The sequence below is a fragment of the Agelaius tricolor genome, unplaced genomic scaffold (genome assembly GCF_023055355.1).
Source record: "Agelaius tricolor isolate 1412-34295 unplaced genomic scaffold, bAgeTri1.0.p SCAF_11, whole genome shotgun sequence".
NCBI lineage: Eukaryota > Metazoa > Chordata > Aves > Passeriformes > Icteridae > Agelaius > Agelaius tricolor.
This window is the reverse complement of record NW_027269271.1, coordinates 14,383,058-14,392,393: the sequence shown is the minus strand read 5'-3', so window position 1 is coordinate 14,392,393 and position 9,336 is coordinate 14,383,058. Positions and strand designations below refer to the sequence as shown.

The following is a 9,336-nucleotide window of genomic DNA, read 5'->3' as shown; positions in this document are numbered from 1 at the left end:
TCATACAGCATTCCTCCTGTATGAATAGTGAATTTCTGTGAGAGTACTCCTGGAGCCAGGGGCAAAGCATGGAAAAGGAAGGGCTGAACAGAAGCCATTTCTCAGCAGTAACTAGGAGATGTGTTTCCTGTCTACACCACAAGTTGCTAAGTTCTCAAATGAAAGTTTTGGGGACACTTGTTCTTTAAAACACAGGAAAGGAACTGCTAGTTTTTAAAGATATCAGATACAGCTCAGCCTTCTTAGTGTCAGGCTGCCTTAATGAAATTTTTGGGATAATGAGTCTTTAGAAGAGATTGCCATATAAATATTAAAAAAAGCTCCATAAAGCTAAAAGAAAAGTAATTGCTGTGACTAATGGAGTAAAATCTTTAAAACTGTGGTGTTAACACTGCACCATGTGGTCATGGAGTGAGGCTGGTGCTGCACCCTGACAAGTGGAGTTAAACAAGGCCGTGCTGCACTGCTGAGCACGAGAAACAACGTGCCAGGCTGAAGCACAAGGCTGTGTTGTGTGCACAGAAGTGAAGGCAGAAGGTGGCATTTCTCATGGTGCATGCTTGGAGAGATCAGGAAAGGGAACTTCTACAGGTATGTCTCATGTCTGTGTCCAAAAATAGCTCTTAAGACTTTTTACTGCTTGTGTACTTTTTCAAGTCAAATCACTGTCGCTTCTACCACTAACTGCCCAATCTGACAACATGAGATTGTACTTTGCATGTCATGATCTATTTCATTGATTCAAAACACAGCATAAAGGAAGTTCCTGTTTCATTGCTTTCACAATGTGGTTTGCAGGCTTCCGGCCAGGCCTGGGTGTCTCAGAGTCTTATGCAATGGTAAACAAGCTTGGATGTGTTGTGTTTTACTCCATTAGCCAAAAAAATGCTCCAATATTTTGAGCTTTATTCTTGGGATCTTGAGTATTATTTTATAAATAATACAAATATATGATATCATATAAATTACTACTAGTTATGAATATGAGATCCTTAATTGTGAGCTTGAGATTGTGATACTACTTTCTGTTGATGTTTGCTGCTGAAATACAGTTAAGTATGTTAAATACTTTCTCTTACAAAGTCCAGAGGTTGGACTTTGATCTGATCTGATGCCTGTGTAAATCTTAAATTATTTACACTGATCAAGTTGATATTTGCAGTGAATAAGAACAGAATTTGAAAACTGCACAAGGAAGAAATTAAAAAGATGCATTACTAAAAGCAAATGTCCTGTTAGCTTAGCATCCTTCATCTTTTGCAGCATTCATAGGTATTCATAGCATTCTTCCTTCATTACAAAACAACACAAACACAGGTTTAAACTTGATTTATTGAAAATCTCAGTTTTGCATAATTATTCAACATCTGCAAGTCTTAAAACATTTAATTTGGAAGAAAAAGTCCATTAAGAAAAAAAATGTAATTTATATTCTCCTCTGTAAATTTTATACAGTCAAAAGCAATCTACTCTTCAAAATCCAAGTACAATGTTACTTAACTGCAAGTTAGAATGCCAAATCCTTCACCTATCATAAACATATTCCAGCTGCCAAAGTCAATGAACCTTTCTAGTTATTCTCTCATTTTCTATAGTGGACCTTGAATGAAGAGCAAAGACAGTCAGAGCTCTTGGTTGCAGAACAATCATTTCCAGATGAAGTCTGCTGCCAGTTGTTGCATTTTCCTTCTCCCAGAGCTGGCTGTTTGTAACAGGAGACACTGAGCTGCAGCAGGTTCAGCTGGGACACCACATGGCTTTGCCACTGATGTGGAGCTACAGAGAGGCACAGCAGAGCAGCTGGGGAACACAATCCCTTAAGGTGCCCTTGGCAAACTTGGCAGAGCTTCTCTATTGGAGTTCTGAGCTGAAATCCTGACTCTGGTAGCTTGGAGAGCAGAGGTAGATGTCTTAGTTGCAGCTTCCCAGAGCTGGTTCAGCATTTTGCAGATGGTTTGGAGCATCACACACGGTGGTAACAAGCCTAGGTAACAACATGGTATAGTGCTACTGGGAGAGGGACAGGGAAGTGGCAGGAAAACATTATTTGCTACTTCAGCTGAAAGAATTATTTTTTCCTAGATATTGTTCTTATCACAGAAATAAGCTTTCTACTTCTGGGCAGTTTAGAATAGAAAGCATCATATGGAAGTAAGATACACAAAACCTTAAAGGGGTACAGTCTTATTTTGGACACAATTTTGCAGAAAGATGAAGTAGCTCAACAGCCTTTGGAGCCCTCTATAACAAGTTCTGTAACAATAATAATTATTATTTTGCTTATAAAAACTATTTAGAAATATTATTGCTAGGTCCTCTTCTCTGAAGTTGAAGCTGAAGTGATGTTTCTATGTTCTGTAGCCCTTGCTAGCATCTGTTTCATTTGAACAATGTATTTCTTCAATGCACCTATTGACCCTGTTTTTATTCATAAAACACTATTTAATCACAGAAAGTCTCAAAGTTGCAACTCTGCCATTCATACAGATGACCCCACAACAGGTACAACATTACTACATATACTGTTTATAAAACACTTTTTAAAAAAGTGTTTTTAATAAAGTTTTTTAAAAACTCTTATGCTGAAATGCAGTTAACACATTTATACAAGAAATTCCAATGACCTGGCACGTTGTAAAAATTACTAACTTGAAACTACTTAAAAAAAGTTAATTCTCACGCACCGGGGTTTTGGCAAAAACTCTATACCCTCACTACACTGTTAAAAGCCACTGACCTAGATATTATAGATTTCTGATTTGGTATTAGCTTTGTCTTAGTGATAGTGATACTACATATTCAGTTGATCATAAAACTTGTGGCCTGTACTTACTGCTCCTGTGATTTGTGCCTTATTCAGATGAACAGCTAGGTACAGAAACATGGGCTAGATGAACAATGTACTTACACAGCTGAAAGACTTGGGAGGGTGAGTAAAAAGGGAAAGTTTAGGTGAACAGCTTTGGTTTTATATCCCTATGTAAGCTACCTGACTAACATTAGTCATTGTTGTAATAAAGTGGAAAAGAAGAGGGATTTTGAGACTACAATAATCAATGTTTGTTTTGGCATACCATGAACAACCCCTGCCTTTATTAAAAGGAAAAAAACACAAGAAATTGCTTTTTCAATAATTATCAATTCCATGAGGTTACAGTAACTAAGACTTTGCAAGTCATACTTCAAAGCGTGCCTGTATTTGTTTGTATACCATGTAGTCACTTGTGTCATGTAACAGCCACAAAGGAAAACAGGATTTTGCAGCTACAGGACAGAAGGATTTTTGAACAGGAATTGTATCTATTTTCTCCAATTGTTTTTCAAAACTGCCTCAATTTCACATTGATGGTGCTTTTTTTAAAGTGCTGATATTAGTCCTCTGTTATAAAAAGAGATCTCATGTTCTTACATAGTTAGCCCAGTGTTTCTCCATGATGCCAAAGAACAAAAACTAAGGATTTAAAAAAACATATAACTTTGAAGAAAAAGGACAGTAACTACCAATCCTGTAAACTTAGGCACATGTAAATTCACTCAGCATTTAACAGCAACTAAACCAATGTCTAAGTTACTACTTAAACTTTTATGTGAAAATGAAGATAATGACAGTTATATTAACATTACTTTGCATATGCACCAGGTGTGCTATGCATAAGATAGGAATTAACAATCATTAACAAATCCTACAAGTACAAAAAATAGTTAGTAGCATTTGGAAAAATGGGAGAGCTTGGGAAGAGGCATGATATTCATGTTTAAAAAAACCCCAACCAACCACCACAAAAAACAACAGAAAACCCCCAAACACAAACAAGACCAGCACTATCACATCCAAAAAGCTCAATATAAATTGAAAACCTGATTTTTACTCTCTTCAAAAGAATCTGAAAAGTCTTTACTGCAGTTTATTGCTCCCTTCTCCCCCATAGCTGTTATATTGTTATGATCATAATATGAACATTAATTAATATTAAGTTCTACTTTTCCTCTTATCTTCAAAGAGACTTTTCAACATGTAAACCTGAACAGCTGATACCACCACCATTACTCCCAAGTTGACCATGGACCAGAAATTCACTCTGTCAAAGTTGCTTTCTTGTATGTTTCGGTCACGAGCCTCAAATGCTCTGAGCAGGGTCTGAATCTGGACACTTTTGCTTAATCTGGCTTTGACACTGTTGATGGATTCCTGGTAAGTGACAAAAGAGTATTTTTAGGAAAAAACCCACCTGAATTAAGTGTATATCCTGCAGCAAATACGAAATTATTAACATCGTGTTATCATCTGTAATTTAATGTCTTGACAAGTGAAGAGTTAATTTCATTTTAAAATATATACATCATCACAGTGTTCATTAATTTGTCTAGCCTGTTCATTGTGTATTGGCTAAAAAGAATTAATGTAGCATTAGTGTTCTGTAGTAATTTTGTTTTTTCTCTTTTATTGGTAGGAAGGTAAGAGAGAAATCAAACCTATTTGGACTAATAAAAAGTGGTGAATCTGCAGACCTAGTCTCAAAACAAATTATGTAGTGGCAAGCAAATGTAGAATTTTTTCTGCTGCATAATAAAATTAAGGAGTTTTTAAATGGAAACTACCATCAGGGCTATATCTGTAGCAAAAGAAAACTACAATAATGTTACTTTTGTGTCTGCTTCTGGTGTTTCCACTCTAGTGGCTATAAACTGCTGCTTCAGCCTTGACACAAAAGCAGAATTTTGACAATAAATCTTGAACAGGACAACTGGAGGTCCTAGAAAGGACATAAAGTGTGACCCTGGAACTAGAGCATGAACACTCCAGAGATGACAACAGCAGCTCTCAAGAATCACACTTCATTCTGCACTTAGTAAGTAAACAGCTGGTCCTATGATCTGCTGAAGTTTCATCCACCACATAATAGATGCTGACAAAAGCTGATCTCATGCAGTGCTGAATTATGTTCTTGATATAATTATGGATCCTGAAGTAACTTTTAGTGAGAAGAGTAACATTTGCAGTAAGAGGAGGCTAATAATTTTTAAAAATCCCCCAAACCATAAGGCTAAAGCCAGCAGTAACATTTTCTTTGTTTCATATTTAACAAAAATATTTCAAAATAGCTATTCTGGGGAGCCAAATAATGTTATGATGATAAAGTTCATTGTTACACAACAAGGAAAATGAACACCACACAAGAGCTTTAAACTTAAAGACGTAATTCCCTATTTTTGCCAGAAAATCTGTTCTCATTAAGGAATTAAACTACTAAGTGCTTATGTTAGTCCTCATAGAGCTTGCAGGGAAAGTAATACCTTGCTAAGTGAACAATGGGATTAAATACTAATCTTAACTTTACAAAAATGACCTACTTTGTCAGGTTTTCAAGGCTCTCAAAGATAGGTTCTGCATTTCTTTTTCTTTTGGAAGAGATACCAGTATGTAAACTATCTATCAAATCCATTTAGGTATTTTCTGTGATTAGTGTGAGTGGGATTTTCTTCATAATTTCACATAGAAATTTTCCTTTTTTCTAAGTGTCTTGATTGCTACTCTTAAAGATCTGGTCAGATTTTCAGATTATGTATTTGGTTTTATTGTTATTTAAAAGTGTATCATACACCTATAAAATATTTTAAACATTATTTTGTTATTTAAAAATCTGCATTGTGTTTATGGCAGTAAATAATACACTGATTTTCTACATGATGAATTCAGTAGGTGTGTGCAGCTGTTGGGGTTTTGGATTGTTTTTTTTAAGATACCTAATGTCTGTCACTATGATCAAACAAACAATAGCTTTACTGCATCCTACCAAGCATTAAGAACAGTGGTACTGGAGCACCAAGCAATCCTTCTAGAGTAATCTCAGTATTTAATGATCATAAAGGGAATAAAAGCTTTGACTCAGCAGTAGTCTGAATCCTTCATCAAACAGGCTCAGCATACAATTTAAGCAAAGATGAACCTGTATTTTATGCAAATTAACTCTCATTCTGTTTATTAGTTTGAAAAGATGTAATAAAATTTGGGGGCAAAAAACCTAATATAGAAATATCTAATTTACTGAAGATAGAAATAGTAATCCATACTTCTGCAAAGATGTGATGGAGAGGCTAATATAGTACTTTATCTTTAAACATTGATAAAAATGATGCAGTAATTCCAACTACATCATTGGGACTAAATAATACTTTAATGCTCCAAGTATTCATTTCATTGCTGCTAGGGAGGAAAGTCCCATTCTAGCAGCAGGAAGAAAGGAAGCTGAATTGGAAACCAAGTGACTGAGAGCTAGGCAGTTTGTTCTTGCTGATGAAGGGCCTATTCTGAAAAAATCTTCAAGTTTCTGTGTGTAAGCAAGAGATCCACGGTGCTAGACTTCCTGTATTAGTAAAAGCAATATATGGACCTGGAATACATTCCAGGTTGACACAACAGACCAAGGCAGAATGGCCACATGACATTGAGTTTTTTCCAAATACTCTTACACTGAATGGAAAGAAAGATCAAATACTAACCAGAATATCTTCCAACTTCATGTCTAGGAGATCTGTGCCTGTAACATACTTCTTCCAATCTTCCTCATCCTGACCATCTTCTCCCATATTGTCCAGGATCAATTCAAAGAAAATCACCTTTTCAGAAATGGTGCTGAATGTGTTGTCAAAGCAGAACATGTAATCCCCATCTTCTGTTTCCACACTGTGTATATATGCAAAACATGATTAACTACACTTTCTGTGCTGGTTCTAAAAAAGTCAGGTTTTGTAAGCATACTCTTCCCTTTAAGACTGACAATTATGCACTTAGAAATAACCAAAACTTCTTTTTGTATAAAAATAAGAACTCTAAAGACACTTTACAGATTACACAGTCACAGGAAAACAATCTTACTGACTCCAAAGGCTCAAAATGATGAAGAGTGCTGATATTAAAGTGCTGATATTAGTTCTCAACTTGCAACTTGCTTTCATTTCTTTTTGGGGATTTTGAATCATTCCTAATCATTACAAAAAATACACAGTAAGTGGAATTCTTATACTGTATGGTAAAATTACAGCAAATATTACATATTTTGACAAAAGGACTGGAAATAGGGAACTTTCTAGCTTCTTATTTGTATGACTCACATGATCTTTTTGTATTAGATATGGAGACCTTTTTCTAACTCCATAATAATGATTTTTATCCGCTGAACATGAACGGCTATCATTAAAACAAAAATACCCTTCACTTCATGGTACAATTCATGTAAAAAGCACTCAGTGTTTATAAAAAGAAAATTGGTATTCTCAAACTGTCCTATTAGAAAGTCTTTTGTAATACCAAGGAATAAGAAGTACTCAACCTTCGTTTTAGTTATATTTGCTAAAGAAACCAGAGAAGTTCTTTATGTAACACTTCTGAGTTTGAAGATTTTAGACTTACGTATGAACTCCATCTGATTTTCTTTCATCAAAAACTAGAGTTTCACCTTTTGGGGAGAGCAGATGAAAATCAACATCTAATCCTGCTCCATCTAGAACCTGTAAAACAAACAAAAATAACCAACCTCTGACCAGCTGAATTCCTGTTTGCATTGCTCACAGCAACATTTATAGGGAAGGCACTTTTTTTTAGGTAAGGGAACAGACAAATAAAATAATCTGAAAGGTTAATCTGTCTGGATGAGCTGACACCAAATTAACTGGAAACAGATGGAACAGCTCAACCTCAAAGCATTTTAGCAATTTCAGAATCTTAAACTAAATGTAATCTAAACCTGCCAGGCTGAACTTATATTGAACAGTTCCCTAATTACTTTTAAGAATGCATGAAGTTTTATCAACAGGGAGGGTTAGACAACCTGTAAAAATGCCAACAAGAGATGGCTAAATCTGGCATTTCTATGGCTGCTGTCACTGATTGCTTGTATTAGTATAGTGTTTACCTTATGTCTTTGGAGAATTACCTGCATCCTATGTTAAATACTCTTATGCTTTAGCCACGAATATAATTAAGTACAAAATAAATCTATTTGCAGTAATATGCAGAGCTCCTTTTCTACACATTCAAATAGAAAACCAAATCATTACTGTTAACAGTAGTGCTAAGAAATTTATGCCTGAGTAGAAATAAGGTACATATATAATGTTATACACACGAGTCCTTTCTAAAACAATGTCTTTATTTAGCTTATGATCAAACTAAAATCCTACTCTGTGCAAAATAAACTTCTGTTTGGCTTAGAAAGGACTCTAAACAAAGCTTGAACACCTCTCTTTCATCCTTGTTCAGTTCTGCATGTAACAGTATTAGAAATTAGAAAAATCCATGAATTTCAGCTTTGTCTTTCAGTTGGGAAACAGAGGGGAAAAATAGATGGAGGGGGAAGAGAGATCCTGGCCCATTTCTAGGCACTGTAATAGGGTGGGAGAATATTGAGTGCAGCTTCCCTCCCTGTAGCTATTTTACTGGGAAAAAAGTCATTGTTGTAAGGGGGGGGAAATGTCTGAGATCGAGATCTATCCCAGACATCTCTGGGAAACTCCACTCTTCTCAAGAAGGACAGCAAAATCTTAACGATAGTTTGTTAAACTGGGCTGTTTCTGTAAAACGTTCATCGTTGAGATCAAAGGTGTTTCATATCAGCACAAAGATCGGCAAGTACGGGCTCTGCATCAGCACAAGTTCCTTACGCTTTGCGGCTACAACACAAGGTCTGAACTTTCTACATTCTGCCCTTTTAAAGGATGGCGCCTTGAGCTCCTCTAAAGTAGAAACAAAAAATTCCCCCCAAACCACCAAAAGAACGTATTAGAACAACTGAAAAGGCGGGTAGGTTAATTTTTAACTCCGTAAGGCAGAACTTCTAACAGTGTACAATTCCAGCGTGGCTTTGCGGGCAGGCCGGGGGAGCCCCGCAGCCGCTGCCCGGGGCGGGCACCCGTCCCTGGGCAGGCACTGCCCCTCAGGGCCGGGGCCGTAGGGCCGGGCGGAGCCGCTGCACAGGGAGACGGGCAGAGGCAGCGCCGTCGTCACGGCGGGACGCGGGACCCCGGCTCCCCTCGGGACACGCCGCGGGGAAACGCCCCCTCCCGCCCTGCCCGACCTGGTACTCGAGCTCCAGCGAGGCCTCCTTGCGCATGGGCTGGTAGAAGCACTCCTTGCGGCCGGCGGGCAGCGTGAAGGTGAAGTCGCTATCCAGGGAGGGGCTGAACTCGGCGGCGCCGGGCGGCGGCAGCAGCAACGCGAGGCACCCAAGCGGCACGAGCAGCAGCGGCCGCGGCCCCATCGCGGCAGCGCCCGCAGCGCGCAGCCCCCGCGCGCACGCACCTAGGGGCGGGACGGGCCTGGCACGGCCCCGCCCCCTC

At 37.9% G+C, this 9,336-nt stretch overlaps 1 protein-coding gene across 1 annotated transcript; it reads right to left on the bottom strand.

Moving 5' to 3' along the window:
* Nucleotides 1-1,314: 1,314 nt before the first annotated feature.
* Nucleotides 1,315-9,319, bottom strand: TMED5 (transmembrane p24 trafficking protein 5). The gene is made up of 4 exons (XM_071436278.1): nt 9,075-9,319; nt 7,412-7,509; nt 6,502-6,685; nt 1,315-4,189 (listed from the first exon to the last, which is right to left on the bottom strand). Exons 1-4 carry the CDS (start codon nt 9,255-9,257, stop codon nt 3,971-3,973), a joined length of 684 nt encoding a protein of 227 aa, XP_071292379.1. The 5' UTR covers nt 9,258-9,319; the 3' UTR covers nt 1,315-3,970.
* Nucleotides 9,320-9,336: the final 17 nt, after the last annotated feature.